At 48.2% G+C, this 18594-nt stretch overlaps 1 protein-coding gene across 2 annotated transcripts in view; it reads left to right on the top strand.

Annotated features, from left to right (window-relative positions):
- The window catches only part of TGFA (transforming growth factor alpha), a 109786-nt gene that overhangs the window by 86510 nt on the left and 4682 nt on the right, over positions 1-18594 (top strand). The window contains exons 3-5 of one of the 2 annotated variants that reach the window (XM_043918323.1): positions 3427-3544; positions 15860-16009; positions 17163-17272. In XM_043918323.1, coding sequence (XP_043774258.1) covers positions 3427-3544; positions 15860-16009; positions 17163-17272 — 378 coding nt within the window. Of the gene's footprint in view, positions 1-3423; positions 3545-15859; positions 16010-17162; positions 17273-18594 lie in introns of both variants that reach the window. The other variant, XM_043918322.1, reaches the window with a different exon arrangement.

The following is an 18594-nucleotide window of genomic DNA, read 5'->3' as shown; positions in this document are numbered from 1 at the left end:
GTGACATTGGCAAGTGTCTCTGTGCTGTCTTCCTGGAAGATGTCGTCCACCATAACACTTGAAGTCCCCTTCGAAAGCAGCTGCAGAAGTTGCTCTCTCACCATAGACTCGGGCAAAGCTGAGCCTGTCCTGCGTATGCAAAATGGGTGCATTTCTATCTAATGGGCTGTGTGCATCCTTGCTTAGATGGCCTGGAGGCATGGAGGCACGTGTTCAGGACTCTCTGACGTGTCTTCATGTGTAACCTGATACCTGACTTCTTGGTTCTTTTAGACCCTGCCCTCGTATTCCTTTGTCTGCTCTGTCCTTCCCATTCTCACTGCCTGTCTGTCTCTGTCTCTCTGTCCTTCCTCTTCCCCCCACTTCCCTCCTCTGCCCCTCTCTCCATCTGTCTCTCCTTCCCGCTCTCCCTTCTGTGTATCTTCTCTCCTTCCTCCCCTTCCCACCCAATTCTCCCTCCTTCCCTCTCCCCCCCGCCTCTCTCTCACACACACACACATACGTACATCTTTCCCACTTGCATCTCCTTTCTATGGTACCTATTTTTATAAAGCCTCAAGTCATTTATGAGATGAGGCAAAATATCCATAAATACAAGATTGCGACACTGAGTCTCCTCCCACCCCATCAGCTCTGGGGAGTAGTGTTCCCAAAGACAGATTCCGAGTGTTCCTTTTAATATGTTTCTATTGACCTGACACTTCACCACCAGGACCGTCAGCGGATTGTAGGCTTTCGTATCACAAAGGAGCTTGGAGAGCTGGAAGATTATCGGCTCCAACAAGCGTCCCTTTCAGGAACCCTGCTGTTTTACTTTTCTGAGAGGCCTTTTACTTTTCTGAGAGGCCTTTGTCTCTCTCCTTTGTTTCCTGTGATGCTAGCTTGGTTCTGGTGATGAGTGCCCATCAGAATCACCTGGAGGGCAAAAGGTACTGTATGTCAATTCTGTCTCAATAAACCTGACTTTTTAAAAAAAAAGTCACTTGGGCTGGGCAGCTTGTCACACAGATTCCTAGACCCCACCCCAAGGATCCTAATCCCGTAGTCTAGGGTGAGGCCCAGGAACTTGGCTTTCTGACAGGCTGCAGGGATGTGAAGCTGTCGGCCCACAGATCACATGTGAAGGAGCCTGGCTGTGAACCCTGACAAGGGACTCGCAATAGCCACTTGGAGGGGGTTGTCTAAAAGGCCACCTTATCATAGAGCTTATCAAAAGCCTTTTTCGACATCTAATCAAATTAGATCCCTGGTCCCCAGTCCCTTCGTCTCTCCATGTTTGCCCCTTGATGAGTTTAGTGAGCACAGAAATGCTGGTTATGTGACCTACAGCAGACCCTTTCAGCCTCAACTTATCATCCCAGTGTCTGCTGTCAGCAAGTGGCCAGGCCACTCCTGGACCACCTGGGCCCAGGACGCGCAGATAACTGTAGTCAGCCCCCGTGTCCTGGAGGCGACTGCTGGGGAGGGACGTGCTGCAGGCAGGAACAGGGCTGGCCAGCTGCCCTGGGTTGCCGCCTTCACCTGGCTTTGGGCTTCTCTGCTGGTCTTCACACGTGAAAGTCGCTATTTTCAGTGACTGAAAGGCACCCCTGGATTTTAGTTGCACTGCAGTGAACTTAGGGGGAGAGGAGGAGATTATACACGAGAGTGGTCTGGTCACATGTGGGACTCATTAGCATCATGGGATTGTGGGTGCTGATAACAGAAGAGCTAACAGTGAGCATAGTACTTACTAGGCTTGGCCTTGCTCAACCTCAGAGCCACCATGAGGCAGAGGACTCGCCGCCTCCCAGGAGGAAGCTCAGAACGGCATCCAGGCAGCAGAGGCAGAACCCTCATCCTTTTCTTTCTGCCTCCTCAGCCCAAGGTCATGGCCTCTAAGGGCTCTCTGCATCAAGGATTCTGCTGTACTTTTTCTTGTTCAGTCGCTAAGTCATGTCCAACTCTTTGTGACCCTGTGGACTGCAGCACACCAGGCTTACCTGTCCTTCACTGTCTCCTGGAGTTTGCTCAAACTCATGTCCATTGAGTTGGTGATGCTATCTAACCATCTCATCGTCTGCCTCCCCCTTTTCCTTTTGCCTTCCATCTTTCCCAGCATCAGGCTCTTTTCCATTGAATCAGCTCTTCACATCAGGTGGCCAGAGTATTGGAGCTTCAGCATCAGTCCTTCCAATGGATATTCAGGGTTGATTTTCTTTAGGATTGACTGGTTTATTCTCCTGGTAGTCCAAGAGATTCTCAAGAGTCTCCTTCAGCACCGTAATTCGAAAGCATCAAAGCTGTACTTTTTAGGCTCTGTTTTTTTCCATTGGAATTATGAGTTTTCCAAAATTGTGATACTTCTAGAAGCAAATCATAAATAGATAGCAACATGAGTTTACTATTTCATGATGGTTGAAAATCTTACAATATGAAATTGGAGTTTAATTCACTCAAAAAAGCAAGAGCTCCAGGCACATGTGTTTTTCCCTCCAAAAAATATACGAGAACGACCTACTCCCTAAATGGCCAAACACAAATATAAGAGAATCTTTTGAAAGATGCAACAAAAACATCTATCATGCCATCTTGAAATAGCTGCCTACTGTGTCTGAAGGGTTATTTGGACAAAGCAGGGCTATTGGAGTCTAATTAATCCCTCTGGGCTGGTCAGTAGGTGACGCGTGGTTCCTTAGAGTGCTTCTGAGTAGCTTGAGAGGTCTGATGATGCCCCAGGCTCCTGAGAGCCACAGAGCTCTGAGTGGACCCGACTTTCCCCCCACCACCCTGGCTTTCCCAGTCCTGCCTGTGCCACGCCCAGGAGGACGTGTATGCACTAAGTCATCTTCATGGCGTGATCACAGCAATCCCACCACCCCAGAGAGACCCTGCCACCGTGTTTCTGTCATCCTTCCCAGACTTCCTCAGGTCTAAATTTCTGTGTGTTTACATAGAGTCATACTCTACAGACCACATTGGAAATGCATTCCTTCTCTTACAGTTATATATCACGAACATCTTTTCGCATCATAATTCTTCCTCAGCATCAACTGAATGGTTAAATAGTACTCTTTTGTACCTTTCTTCAATTTCCTGCCTTTAAAACAGATTTTTATGGAGGCTGTCTTTTGAAAAAATGATCTCTATTATTTTGTAAAAGTAAAATTAGGTCGTTCTTGGGGAGTAGGCTTTAAATAGTAAAATTGCTGTGATATCTCTGAATTACACTGAGGCTTTTGGGGAGACGGTTTTGTTTCCTACAAAGCTAAGTAAGTGAAGCCCCCTGGCAAGCTCACAAGCAGGTTCTGGACTGGCCATTAGGAGGAGAAGCTGGGAGGGGCCAGAAAGCCCAGCCATCTGGGCTCCTTCTCCAGGGGGGTGGGGACCTGTGGGATGTCTTGCTGTGCCTTGAATCTGAGCCAAGTGTCTTCTCTCTCCCAGCAGACCCGCCTGTGGCTGCAGCGGTGGTGTCCCATTTTAACGACTGCCCAGATTCCCACCGTCAGTTCTGCTTCCATGGAACCTGCAGGTTTCTGGTGCAGGAGGAGAAGCCCGCGTGTGTGTAAGTGTCCCTGTGGTTCTGTGGTGTTGGGGCTGTAGGCGTTCCAGCCACCACTTAAAACAGCATTTACCTCCACAAGCCATGCCAGGGCTGCCTGAGCGCCCTGGAGCCAAACATAATGGGGAACCAGAACAGTGGGCTGAGGGACACCTGCTTCAACCCTGCTGATCCCAGCCCAGAGCCACTGAGGCAGGAATCCTAGGACGTGGAGCCTGGGTGTCTGCATTTTTAGCAAGCATCTCAGGTGGCTCCTGGGTTTCATAAAGTCTAAAACTTCCTGGATTCAAGTGAGGTTTTTCCTTTTTTTTTTTAATTGAAGTATAGTTGATTTGGGCTTCCCAGGTGGCTCTGCAGTAAAGAACCTGCCTGCTAACGCAGGAGACACCAGAGATGAGGGTTCCATTTCTGGGTGGGGAAGATCCCCTGAAGGAGGAAATGGCAACCCACTCTAGCATGCTCACCTGAAAAATCCCATGGACAAAGGAGCCTGGTGGGCTACAGTCCATGGGGTTGCAAAAGAGTCGGATATGACTGAGCGCTTCTGCATAGTTGATTTACAGTGTTGTATTAGTATCAGGTGGGTAGCAAAGCAATTCAGTTATATACTTATACATATAATGCATGCATTCTTCTTGAGATTCTTTTCCATTATAGGTTGTTATAAGATATTGAATATTGTTCCCTGTGCTATACAGTAGGTTCCTATTATTTACCCGTTTTATATATAGTAGTATACATCTGTTAATCCCAAACTCCTAATCTTGGATTCAAGTTTAATTCACTACTTAGAATTTTTGGAGAGCAAGACACTGTGTTGGATCCCTTTCAGTGGCCAGTAGCTCTGAGGTGAGGTCTGCCCTCCGGCATCTTTACCTTACAGCTAATAAAATAAGCCAGAAGGGCACACAAAGGGTTGGTGTGCCTGATTGGCAACAGGACAGAACAACTTGGGAATAAAGATGGGCATAGCAGGCCCAGCATGAGGTGGCGGGGGGTGGGGTGCAGGGAGGGTTGCTTCTTAAAATATAGCTGAGCCCACACCCACTGAATCAGAATCTCTAGGAATGGGACCCTGGAGTCACGTTGGTTAAAAGCCACCAGTGATTGCAATGGTCAGCCCGACTGGGCAAGAAAGGCACACAAGTAAAGCCTTCTAGAGCAGGTGTTGGACTTAGGCTAATAGGGAAAGCAGAGAAGTTACTCAAGGCCTGGACACTCATGCACCCCCACCCTTTTCGTGCACTTCCGGCTTATTTTATTAGCTGTACTATACTGTTATGGGTCAGTGCGGCCACAGCAGGGAGGAGACAAATCTGCAGGTGAATTGGAGGCCAGAGCCTGTTGGAAGTTAGCCTTTATTCTCTAGCCAGTGGAAGCCATCAGTTTGGGAAAGAGATGTTTTAAGAAAGTTAACCTGTGCATGGTGGAATACTGTAAGTTGGCCCTGTACTCAGCCTTGGCACTGTGGGCATTTGGGGCTGGGTAACCCTTTGTTGTGTGGGCACGCCTGTATGGCTGAAGGATGTTAGCATCCCTGGTCTCTACACCCCCCCAGGTGCCAGTAGCACCACTTCCCCCCAACAGTCGTGGCAATCAAAAATGTCTCCAGCCATTGCCAAATGTGCCCGGGGGTGGGGAGATATGTGGAGGAGGCAGAATTGTCCTCCACCCCCTTTAAGAACCATCCATCTCTACGAAGATGCCATTTTTATAGGTGGGAAATGGAAGTCAGCAATTTCATATGATCCAACCTAATAGTACCAGTGTGTGTGTGCTAAGTCACTTCAGTCATGTCCAACTCTTTGTGACCGTATGGACCATAGCCTGCCAGGCTCCTCTGTCCATGGGGATTCTCCAGGCAAGAATACTGGAATAGCTTGCCATGCCCTCCATCAGCGGATCTTCCCAACCGGGGGGGTCGAACACACGTCTCTGGCCTTGGCAGGTGGGTTCTTTACCACCAGCGCCATCTGGGAAGCCACTGGTACTGGTAAATAATACTAAATGTTAATAAAAAGCCAACGTTTATTGAGCTTTGCTTCATGCCAGTCACTGTTCTAAGCACGATCCACATGTTAACTCATGTAATCCTCATGATGACCCCAGGGCGTGGAGAGGTTGAGCCCTGATCACAGAGGGGAGCGCACATTCAGACCCGGCTGGTCTGGCTCCTAAAGCTGCTTTCTTACCCACAGTGCTGAAGGGTGTCAGAGCCCAGGGGGCCGGGAGAGCCCGCTGCAGTAAGCAGTGGTGGGCAGGACTCCCCTTTTCCTGAGGCGCAGCTGTGTAAGCCTGTGCAGTGGCCCCTTGGGGTGCCTCTGGGCCTCACCTGGGGGGCACACTGGCCACCTTCCTCCAGGAGAACTGGGTAAGGCCCCAGGTCACATCTGCAGAGCCAAGAGCCCTCCCGCCCACCCCATACATTCAAAGCACGCTGATGACAAGAATCACTCTCATCACGACTACCACTCTTATGAAAACACACACGGGAGCCTTGGGGACTGATGGGACTGTTTTCGTGACTTGCCTGATCACTGTGGAAAAACACTGGCCCTGAAGGAAGTGTGACTCTTTAGCCCAGATCTCAGGAAGCCTCCAGTGCAGCAGGTGGGGGGTCTTCTCCCTTCCAGTCACCTCTCATGCCAAGACCTCAGGCTACCCCCGGCTATGCGATGAGAGGGCCTTCTTTGGAGAGAGAGGACAGTTCTGACTAAAATTGTGTCAGAAGGTTAGTGTTTCCACCAGATCAGGGGCTGTTCTAAATGTTGAGAGCTGGCAGCCTTGAGCCGGGGTCAGCAGAGACCCAGAGCAATAACCCTACCTGTGTCTGAGCCCCGTTGGCTGGTGGGAAGCCTTCTGAGAGTGGGACGTGGGTGGCTCTCTCGTTCTCCTCAGTCTGGGTGCCAAGCTCTGCTTTTGGCTCACGGAGATCACTGTCCATCACATTTACACGCCATTAATGTTGGTTGTCTGGACAACTGGCCGTCTCTCTCCCCACTCACACTGTAACTATTACTGTAAATGATAATAGTAAGCTCTGGGTAAAAACTGTAACTGTGTGCCAGCCCCAGCTCCACCTACAGTGACTCATGCCGTTCTCTCGTCCTTCCTCTCAAGTAGAGATTTCTTGCCTTTATTGTGTAAATCAGAAAACTTAAGCTCAGAGAAGTTAGGCGACTTGCCCAGAGTCCCAGAGCCCGTATACAGTGGAGCTGGGATTCAGTCCCATCAGTTCCAGCCCCCAAACCCATGTTCTGTTCTGCTGCCCCAGAGGGCGCTCCTTCTGCCTCAGCCTCACAGAGTTCACTGCAAAAAGCTAAGTTTTTGTTTCCAGAAAAGGTATTGGCACTGTCCCTCTGCAGGCAAACCTTCCTCCAGGGGAACGTCAGGGTCATTCCCTACCTTGTTGCCCTGAGCACAGACTCTCAAGGATTCCTTCCTGTGGGTCAAGGGCAGAGTCTATAGAATCCACTTTTGCAGGATGGGGAAGCTGAACGTCTCTGGGGAGGCGTGGCCATGCAAGACTTTACCTCCTCTTTACCTCAGTTTCCCCACTGGGTCTTGGCGGCCTAGGGGCGGTATTCAGCGCACAGACATGTTTCATGCAGCGGTAGGTGAATCTGAATTATTCTTTGGTGGTTTTAATTAACTGCTTGCATTTTGGAAGTCAGGTTTACAACTCCAAGCAGACACCCAGCTTCTCTGGAGCACAGCCTGCCCTCCCCAGTTCCCCAGTTTCCACGTCTGCCTACTGCTCCCTGACACTGAAGCTGCCGCTGGTCCGTCATCCTATCGCCCTTCTTTTCTGCTCACAACAGCTAGCTTTGATCATTTCTGTCGCCACATGAGCCTGTCAGCTCGGTGGGGGCAGGACCATACTTTATACCTTTTTGTACTTTCATTACTTAGAAGAATGTTCTAATTCACTCATTGCCACTAGATCAGAAATTCTGAGTCTGTGCAGGGAAAGCAAAGCCTGCTGTTCCTGCTCTTAAGAACCGCCCTAGCTCTAGGGGAGCTGACACACTCATCCTCAGTAAAACTCGCAAACCTTGAGGTTAAGGGCATGTCAGTCATGGACTTACAAGGCAAACCCACAGGGGCCGAAGATTATAGTCTGAGAAGAGGGAGTTCTTTCTAAAATACTGTTGGCTCTTAAGCTTTATTTTCCATAATAACAATAGTCTTTGGGTCTCCAGAGTTAAAATGACATCTCACACTAAAATATGAAATAAAAAAAAGTTAAAACAAATAACTAGTCAGAAATTGCCAAAGGTAGTGAACATCATCCTGAAATATTTATGCTTCACATGAACCCTAGATTGTATTTTTTGGTCTCTCTTTAATAAATCCCTGCTAGGCACCAACCACTTTAGAAAACAAATAGGCGAAGAATTTCCAAAGGCAGTTAGTAAAACCAGAGAAATGCAAGGTTAGGACTCAAGCACCATTTTTTTCCCCTGAGGCAAATTCTGCAAACCGTTGGTCTGCCGCTTGCAAGAACCTTCAAACAAAGGAAAACAGTTGAAGGAAGCCACCCAGGTGACAGGTTTTCAGGGTTCCAGTGTTGGCAGCCAGTGGCGATTCGCTGAAGTGTCTCACAGTCCAAAATGCCCCTCGGTGACTGAACTCCCTGACTTTCCCACAGCAAAGTGTGAAAGCGCATTGCTGTCGGCCAAGGAAAATATTCCACCTGGCTCTGGCACAGTGCCTTCTACTGGGAGCTGAACAAACACCCCGAGAGGGGTGACCGCCTTCAGTAAGCCCGCAGACTGCCCGTGTAACCGAGAACATGCCTCCCGAGAGACCAGGGTTGGGGGTGGTTTTCCTGCTGGTGCTTAAGCCACTTCATGTAGATCTATCACCTCAACAACCAGCAGGTGGTGGGGTTAGGGGGAGAAGTTAGGACATCACCCAACCCCAGACCTTGAGGAAGTGCACGCCTTCTCTCTGCCCTCACCGGAAGCAGATACTGAGGGTCACACACCAGGCAGGAACACACAGCAGTTAAAGGCATAAATTGCAAGGTCAGACAGACCCAAGTGACTTAGCACCATTAAGCCTCAGTTTCTTTGTGTATAAAATGGGGAGATGAGTATTTCTCAGGATTGTGATGAGGCCCCAGTGACCCTAATGCATATAGAGCTTTTGCTGTCCAAGATAGGAGCCACTAGCCATGTGAGGCTGTTTAACTTATTTAATTAAAATTTGATTTTTCAGTCTCGCTAGCCACATTTCAAATACTTAGTACCTCTGGGCAGCGAGCGGCTACTATATTAGATGCCACACATACAGACACTATTTGCATCGTCATAGAAAGTTATTTTTAAATTTATTGTTTATTGAAGTATAGTTGACTTATAGTATTGTGTTAATTTCTGCTATACGGCAGAGTAACAGTTATACATATATATATTCTTTCTGTATTCTTTTCTATTATGGTTTATCCCAGGATATTGAATAGAGCTCCCTGTGCTATACAGTAGGACTTGTTGTTTGTCTCTTCTTTGTGTAATAGTTTGCATCTGCTAACCCCAAACTCCCAGTCCCTCCCTCTCCCACCCATTGATCCTTGGCAACCGACAAGTCTGTTCTGTCTCTGAGTCTGTTTCTGTTTTGTAGATAAATTCATTTGTGTGCTGTATTTTAGATTCCACATGTAAGGGATATCATATGGTATTTGCCTTTTCTCCTTCTGACCGACTTCACTTCGTATGATAATCTCTAGTTGCATCCATGTTCCTGCAAAAATGACTTATTTACTTCTTTGTTGTGGCTGAGTAGTATTCTGTTGTATATATGTGCCACGTCTTCATCCATTCATCTATTGAATTACTACAGAAGGTGCTATTAGAGCATTGGAGAACATCCAAGCCCAGTTCCCAGCAGAGTATAAGAGCGGCCTTCATCAGCACCGTCACCACTGTGATCAGTACGTTGTTAACCGTGACCACAGCTGAAGGATTCAGGTCCTGCTGAAGGAACAGTGAAAGTCAAGTAGACCATGTGCCATGAGGAAGCCCCTACCCCTCCAGAACACTCCTCCTCAAGTGCCCCAAGCAGAGAGGTTATAGGTCATGGCAAATCTTGTTCTTGAGGCCAAGAATGTGTGCTTAGTCACTCAGTCGTGTCCAACTGTCTGCGACCCCTTGGACTGTAGCCCTCCAGGCTCCTCTGTCCATAGGGATTCTCCAGGCAAGAACACTGAAGTGGGTTGCCATGCCCTCCTCTAGGGGATCTTCCCAACCCAGGGATGGAACCCAGGTCTCCCACATTGCAGGTGGATTCTTTACTGTCGGAGACACCAGGGAAGCCCATGAATACTGGAGTGGGTAGCCTATCCCTTCTCCAGGGGATCTTCCTAACCCAGTAATCAAACCGGGGTCTCCTGCATTGAAGGCGGACCCTTTACCAGCTGAGCCACCAGGGAAACCCCAAGGCCAAGAATGGGTAAACCCAATACAAGTGTCCGGAGGCTCAGTGTCCCCACTCCCACCACAGCCCTGTGGATTTTCTCCACGGTTAAGGCAAGTTGGTATAAATATTTTTCTAAAACCTTAGTCTCTAACTGTTGGTCAATTTGGTCCTTGGCCCCCATATTAAAGACTTTATCTTAGGGTCACTGCCAAAAGCCTTGATTAAAATTCAGAACACTAGCCTCCAATCAGAGAGTACATCATTGTTTAGGAAGACAATGTCTCTCAAGAGCCTTTAAAATGCTCTCATTCTTTTATTTACATTTTTAGCACTCATGCAGCCCTTCCTTTGTGTCAGGCACTTCCCAAGACATTAACTCATTTAATGCTCATAACTCTGTGAGGGAAGTTTTGTTACTCTGTTTTACTAACAAAGAATCAGTGGCACAGAGAGGTTAAGTAACTTGCTCAAGCTCACACAGGCATTAAGTGGGGAATGGGATTCAAACCCATGACAGCTTGGCTCCAAGTCTATACCATGCTGTGCCCACTTACGGGATCCTATCCTGAGGAAGTAATCTCAAATGCAAGCAAAGTGTGTACACAGACATAATCCATTGGCATTATTTATGAAATCAAAATTGGATGCAGTCTAAATGGTAAGGGTTCAGTGAAGCAAACCCTGTATAAACTACTTTACAACCATTCCAAACAACTCCTGCATGTTTCTAATGACATAGTAAAATGGTGAAGAGATGTCAAATGAAAAATTGATACAAAATAATATTTTTTAAAAATCTTAACTATGTTAAGAAAACTATGTAGAAAAAGTACTTGTCAGTCAGATGTGCAGTAATGTGGACTTTCTCTCTCCGCTCTATTATAATTTATGTACTTTACAATTTACTTAGAAACATTATTTTTCTAATTAGAGGATATTTTCCTTAAGAAGAAAAAAAATTATAAGGGCAGAGCTCTACATGTGTTATCACCATTTCTTTAAAATTTTAAAAGGCACCGTGAGCCAGGTGCAGAGGGGACTTAGGGGGAAAAACTGGGCAACTGGACAGGGCTAGAAGGTCTGAAAGCCCTGAGCAGAGGAGAAAGAGAGGCATGTCGTTCATCATTTAATTTTTGTCGTTTGCTCCTAAGAAAGCACCACAGCCACCCCCAGACTGGATCAGCACACAGAAGAGAAGGTCCCAGGGACCCCCTGGTTGGCGCACATGGCCCCTCATCTTCAACCATCATGGCTTCTCCGCTCAGACAGGAGCCTTGCTCCTCCTGTGCTGCCCTTTGCCCCTTCTTTGGGCACTACTTTCTTTCTGGTTCTTATTTGGGGAAAACAGCTTGCATATGATTCCAGAGGCTCATTTTCAGAATTATGAAGACAAACTCAGCATTCCTTGTGTCTGACAGTACCCATTCTCAACAGATGAATTGAATGGTCAAATGGTATACACATTTGCCATTCCCCGTGGTGACAGAATAATTCCTATTTTATTCAGATTCCTTTCTTAAACAGAGGTGCCGCATCTCGGGTTTCTCCTGCACCTGAATGAGAAGGCCCATTGTACAGCTCCCACCCTGGGGAAATGCCCAGAGAGAGATAGGAATAGCGGGGAGAGGGGAAAGGGGCAGACTTTGGAGTGTTGCTCTCGAGTCTACAACTTAAATGACCATTCTGCCTCAGTGGTTCTCAGGCCTGGCCACACATTAGAATCACTTGGGTGCCCAGACCACTTGGTCAGGGGCATCTCCAAGGGTGTGGTCTTGGCCTTGGCATTTTCCAAAGCTTCCCAGGTGATTCTGATGTGCAGCCAGGTGGTATCTGGTGCCTACCTGAGGTTGAGACAGCAGCTGAGTCAAGCGTGAGTCATTTGTGACCAGGTGAGGTGATGCTTCCTCTTATTGTGTGACTTATGCTAAAATAATTGGCATAATTAAGTCTAATATTAGTAGAAGCTTGGGAAATTTTTTAAAAATGTTTGTCACCAAACCTTTTCTTGCCCCCACGCCGCCCCCCCCCGCCCCCCAAGTAAAGAGCAACTGAGAAGCCTGCCTATATTACAGATGAGTGGTGGGGGAAAAAAAGGACCTCTATCCATCCCCAAATCAGCAAGTCTAAATTGCCTTAGAAAGTCTAACCCTGGCTGCCCGTTGGAATCGTCTGAGAGCTTTAAAAATACTGATGCCAGTCCTTACTCCCAGGGATTCTGACTTAGTTGGTCTGCGGTGTGGCCTGGACATCAAGGATTTTTTTTTTTTTTTCCAAGCTCCCCAGGCCATTCCAATGTGCAGCTAGAGTTGATTTCACTGGTCAGCCTTCATGGTGGCTTTCAACTTTGGCTTCATCGGAATCCCTTCAGCCGTTTCTTTAAGACCCCAGGCTCCATTTTCAGAGAGGCTTTGATCTGAGAGGTCCTGGGAAAAGCTCGAGTATCTAGACCACAGGCTATTCTGCCTCCCAGTGCAGTTGGGTTGCTTGGTGCTAAGACTCGCTGCTCTAAGAGCCCACCTAGGCTGTGACCTAGAGTCTCATGTACTGGGTTGGCCAACAGGTCTTACAGAAAAACTCAAATGAACTTTTTTGCCAACCCAATATTTGGCAACAGCTCATGTAACTCTCGTGCCTCACCAGGGAAGGTTTCATTCAGAAACACACTGAGCACCCTATTTCAATGAGACTGGGGTTTGAGTGTTTGCAGCTGCGACCCTAAGGGGACAAAGAGGCATTCTTTTTGGCATGAAGACATTCCTAATGGGCCGGACCTCCACTGGAGCAGTTCTGAGGCGGCAAGGCTGATTGTGAAGGGCCCAGCACTCACATGTTAGGAAGAACAAGAAAGTCAGCAAAGTGTGACTCAGTCTGGGGGTTGTCTTTCCTGGTGACTTAAGATGGATTGTTTGGGGGCATCTTTGCAATTTGCTATACCCCCAGCAGGAAGACCTCTTTACAGAGCGGTCAGCAGCCCATCTTCCCTTTTGCTATGTGGTTTGTGAGTTTGCCATAGAATCAATATCCAAGAGTATCTTCCAAATCAATTTGCATTACACCAGAAAGGTCTCCTTCACAGTTGAGATCTAATTTAGTTTTTAAACTCTAGAATCCACTCCCCACCCTCTTTCCCCATCTGTAAAACAAGGTAAATAGTAGCCCAGACCTCACATGCAGTTGTTATTATTGGAATTAACAGAGATGATTCATGTAGGAGATTAGCATAGCCTTTAATAAGCTAATGTTGTAATTAGCACTAGGCTCCCACTCTTTTATTTAAATAGGATTTCTTAGAGCCCCCAGCATTGATTTGTTGGTTCATAGCATTTCCAGAACCAAGCAGTTGAGGCAGTTGAGGAGATGTTTGAATCCTCTCCCAGGGCCTGTGGGTTAGAGGAGTTTAAGGTGGATGAAATTGCCTCTCCTACAGCCTGGACCTTTCATGAATGGCTGTGCAAATCATCATCACACTCGCCTCTCTAGGAGGAAGCAACACCAACACCCAACTACAGAGAAGTCTCATTGACTTGGCCACAATTCCCGGTTAGACATCTAACAAAGCCCAGGCTCCCCAACCCTCTTCTGTTCAGTGGTTCACCAGAAATTTTGTAGAGCTCGGTCTTTCCTGCAGGAGCCTAGAGGCTGGCCTCCAGTGAAGCTGGTAGGAAGGGCAATCACAGAGGTTGGCATAGTCCTAAGGGCCTTTAGGGAAAGACAGGCTATAAAGATCAATGGAAAGAGCTTTGGAAAATGGATGGATGGATGAATGAATGAGTGAGTCTTCAAATTATATCTTCTTGGAGAATGTGGTCTTTGAGATGGAGTTTGAGGAAGGAAGTGAGGAATAATGTCGCAGGCAGAGAAGGTGGCAGGAGCTGAGATGGACAAGGGGAAGGTAATCATTCATTCACTCATTCATTCACAGACAGGTGTGTCCTGAGTCTATGTGCTGGCACTAGTTTAGTTGACACTGGGGGGTAGGGGACTGATGGGTTGGCTGAAATCTAAGTGACAGAAGATAAAGTAGAGGGGGTAGATTAGGGTCCTGCAGATGTGGGGTGTTGGATGCTAAATGAAAGGAGGAGGAAGCCCACAACCCAGATGAGAGCCATCGGGGTGCAGAGTGAAAACTCAGAATGGCTGGTGGGGGCATCCTTTGCAAGATTCTCTGTAGACACTCACAGCTTGTGCATCACCTGTGCCTGCTGTTTATCGCCTCTCAGTCTCAAGTTCAGTCCACACTTTAACTTTCTCCTGGTGGGAAGGGACCAGTGCCTTTGTTTTCTCCCCCGCCTACAGGGTGAGCTGTTTCCTGACTTTGGCCCTCACGTGATCCTGTTATTAAAACCAACCAAAAAAAAAAAAATTGCCCCTGTTTCATAATGCCCTGGTCATCTCCCTCCTAGCCTGAGCCTGTGAGAGTCTGTGCTCTTATTCACACTTCTGTGGTCCAGATCCTTTCTCAAGCAAAGTCTTCTTGCCAGAACTCCCACATCTTCCTCCTCCCCAGAGCCTGCTCTCTCCTTAGGTCTGTGGAGAACCCTGCATTGTTGGACCTAAAACCTCAAATCTCCTTTACTGTTTCAAGATCAAGAGCTTAATCTGCAGTGTTTTTATCCCAATCCCAGAGAGTATACAGGGGCAGCAGCTTGCTGAGTGAGCTAGAACCCAGATCCTGGGGTCCACAGATCTGGGAATGTGTTGGCATTCTTCCTTGGCAGAGTCTGGCTCTTTGCAACCCTATGTAGCCCACTAGGTTCCTCTGTCCAAGGAATTCTCCAGGCAAGAATACTGGAGTGAGTGGCCATTCCCTTCTCCAGGAGATCTTCTGTCTGACCCAGGGATTGAACCAGGCTCTCCCACACTGCAGGCAGATTCTTTACCTCCTGAGCCTCCCTGGCATGGTGGTCACAAGCAAATGACTTGACTTTTCTGTGCAAAGACTAAATGAGAAAACATGAGTCAAATGTAAATTAATCTTTAACTGAAAGCAAGTATCTGAATTCAAATTAAAAATGCCTTTAAATGAGGTACATAACAATTGAGCTTTGGAATAGAGCACCCAGTGGGAAACTTTTCCATTAAGCAGCTTAGAGACGGAAGCTGTGTGCTCCAGCATCCCAGGCTGTGGCCTTAAGCAGCCATTTTTACAACGTCTCCTGTTTGCCTTAATCGTAAGCCCATACAGTACCTGCTCTTTTAACATTAAAATGATTAAACTTTTGTTAACATTGAGCAAAAGCTATGCTCCAGGAAAATACCCTGTATTTATCCTGTGACTCCTGGCATCTGGAGTCTGGAAGCCCAGGTTTAAGGGAACCACAAATGTAAGACCCCTGGGGCTTTTCAGGTCCTACAGTTACCAGACAGTGCTGCTGGTTCTACCCCAGTACGTGCCCCTGTGCGCTGGATCGCCTGGTAAATGCTTGCAGGACTAATGAACCCTGACAAAGAAGATAAAAATCAAGCCACAGTCTTTGTCTCCTGCTGGTTTAGCGTGTTTTCTTTCTCTCATCACTGGGAATTCTGAATACACACATTTAGTTTAAAAATAACCTGGGTTTTTATGAACTGCCAAAATGAGCTTCACGTCCTAGACACATTTGCTGCCTTCCTCACTCCCCCAGGATCTGGCATAGTAACCATGATAACAAAGTGCTTCAGTAGCACCTTGCCTCCGCAGATGATAAGCTGATGAGTTACCTTGTTCTCCAAGCAAGAGAAACCTATGCGGGGGAGTCGGAGCGATTTTACCGACACCTTTGCCTCCAGTAGGCAAGGCTGGCGGGGCCCCTTTGGGCTTTTTTGTAGGACTTGGGTCTCTCCAGTCCAGTCCTCCTGGGGAGTGAGGCGAATGAGACCTCTGCCCGGAGAGGGCGCTGATGTCCCTGTCTTCCTCAGCTGCCACTCTGGGTACGTCGGTGCACGCTGTGAACACGCAGACCTCCTGGCCGTGGTGGCTGCCAGCCAGAAGAAGCAGGCCATCACTGCCTTGGTGGTGGTCTCCATCGTGGCCCTGGCTGTCCTCATCATCACGTGTGTGCTGATACAGTAAGTCTTCACTGCCCCTGAGCCCGGGTCCCCCACCTGCCTGCCTTCCCGGGGCCATCTGCAGCGCTCCCAGATAGCAGGACCACCTCGGCAGTTTACCGCTGTGATGTCTGATTGGTGTTAGCAAAGTGAAGAGGGATTTTAGTGAAAGCTGAGTGGTGTGAAGGGCACACAGCCCGGGAGATCTCCATCAAATGGGTCAGAGCAGAGCTCTGACTGGAAGCAGAGCCAAAGGCTTGGAGCCTTCACTGTTGTGATGGGGGTGTGCAGGGGTTCCAGAGGGAATTGGAAAAGGCTCCGAGCCTCCTGTGTGCAGTTAACAGTCACACTTCCTCTCTGCAAATCCTAAAGCCACCGTTGCTGTTACTCCCTCTTCCCTTCCTCCAGACCTCAGTCGCTGCCTGGCATCTTCCAGGAAGCCTTCCTGAACCCCTTTTTGGGTGTTCTTAGCCTCATTTGCTTGTCTGTATCTCCCAATTGGACTGCTCTGCAAAGGGAGAGACCCGAGGGTTGTATTTCCAGTATTGGGCCAGAATACTGGCCTGATATTCCCTGGAAATATGGGTAGCAGGTGCACTGAGAGGATGGGTTTGCCACGACCAGAGTGTTAGTCTGCGGAAAAAGATCTGAAGCCATGGAGTTGCTTGGCTCGTTCTTTCATTCCTTCCGTGGGTCCATGCCGTCTGCCCACAGTCCCTGCTTTACTGCTTGCTGGCTGCTCCTGATGGATGACCCCCGTCCCGAGCCTTCACAGCCCTGCCAGCCTGAAGTGGCTGTTTTGGCCCAGTCCTGACAGTGGTTCTAAGTGACCCAACTGCTGCTTTATGGAGCAAACAGCTGGGCTGCCGGGGTGCAGGTGGGGGTGGGGAGTGACCGGTCCCCTCTGTCTACTGGAGCCCGTTTGGCCAACCCAGAGAGGAGCAGCCACGCAGAGCCGGTCTTTGGGGTGGCCAACAGATCCTTCCATGAGTGGCCCCAAAGGCCACCTCCTTGCAAAGCCCTCAGCCCTGTGCTGTGATTGTCCCTCTGGAAGCTCCAGGGGAAGGATGGGTTAGAGCCCGGAGCAGCCCGGCAGGCCCCTCCGGCAGACGCTGCACCAGCTGGGCACTCCTGCCGGGCTCCTACCCAGCCCGTGTTCTCTGCACCTTTGCAGCTGCTGCGAGGTCCGGAAACACTGCGAGTGGTGCCAGGCGCTCGTCTGCCGGCATGAGAAGCCCAGCGCCCTCCTGAAGGGACGGACTGCTTGCTGCCACTCAGAAACAGGTGAGGAGGCTGCCTCGAGGGAGGTACTCGGGAGACACTGTTGGGTAGAGAAAAGGTCTACCTTCTCCAAGTCAGGGCAGAAGTTCTTGGAGGGTGAAGCAGAAAGAAGGGAGAAAAAGAAGAGGACATTTATCCTACCAAGTCAGATTCAGTTTATTCCAATGTGTCTTTTCCTCAGAAGGTAGCTCTGTTATCCTTACATGTGACCTTTAACAAGTAACTTAATGTCTCTGAGCCTTGGTTTTCTCATTAAAAAGATGTCGTGCAAATTAAATAAGTACTGAGATAAAGAACCTGGTGTATCACAGACTGGAGACACACAACAGACATTCTTTCTCTTTCTCTTGAGAAATCATCTTCACTTTCCCATCAATGAAATGAGAGATGCGGCTTTTAGAAGGACTTGAAGGACTCTGAACTCTTAGAATCCTGTGATCTTCATTCAGCTTGCCATTGTTCCATGAATACTTTCTCCAACATCCATGAAAAAGATTGGACATCTGGCTAGGATGCCAGACTCACATCTCCAGAGCCTTCTCCAAGCATCCCTAGCTCCGGGCTCCTGGAGTCAAATAGCAAATTAATCCAGACAGGCTCTGAAAAGTCACATATGAATGAGTTTCTGCAATGCTTGTTTGACCAAAAAGACTGTCATAAACTTAGCGTTCCTTTTTAGGAAGTGGTTCGTCAAGAGACAATCACCCCAGCCTCATCCACCTGAGGGTCGCTTCTCTACTAAACAGTCAGCTCAAGGTGGAGTGGTCAGGGAGAAAAGTACCTGCTGTGTTCCTTCGGCCTCCTGGTGATCTGACCTGGAGGGAACTGAAGGCAAGGGACCGCCATTTACTTGATCTTCATTTCAAGAGCCAAAGTAATTGTATGTGAGCGGTTGTTTTGATTTAGGAAGGTGCGAATTCATTGATCCTCTCAGTAGTCTTGAGGAGGGTGTGGGTAAACTGAGTCTGCCAAAGACCTGTGTTGAAGGTCTGAGTCCCTGGGGGAGCTAGGATGAGACCCAGGGCCTCTGAAGTCCCCACTCCCATTTCCTCCGCTCCCTCAGGGGACCATGCATTGAGCTGATGAAGATAAACATTTTTGTTTTGTCTTTTAACACCAACAGAAAAAAACTGTGTATGACTTTTTAAGAAAATTGATAGTATTTTTGTACCCTCAGTCTGCACCTTGGCAGAGTCATTTAGGGTGGAGTAAATTTCTTGTTAATGTCACTTCTTTACCTACATTTTGAGAGAATATTGGCTTTGAACCCAGCGATGGGTCTGACCTTGCAGAGATGGCCACCAAGGCTAAAGCCCCCTCTTCTT

The sequence above is a fragment of the Cervus elaphus genome, chromosome 11 (genome assembly GCF_910594005.1).
Source record: "Cervus elaphus chromosome 11, mCerEla1.1, whole genome shotgun sequence".
NCBI classification, from domain to species: Eukaryota; Metazoa; Chordata; class Mammalia; order Artiodactyla; family Cervidae; genus Cervus; species Cervus elaphus.
The sequence above is the reverse complement of the archived record's forward strand: the minus strand, read 5'-3'. Positions and strand labels throughout refer to the sequence as shown.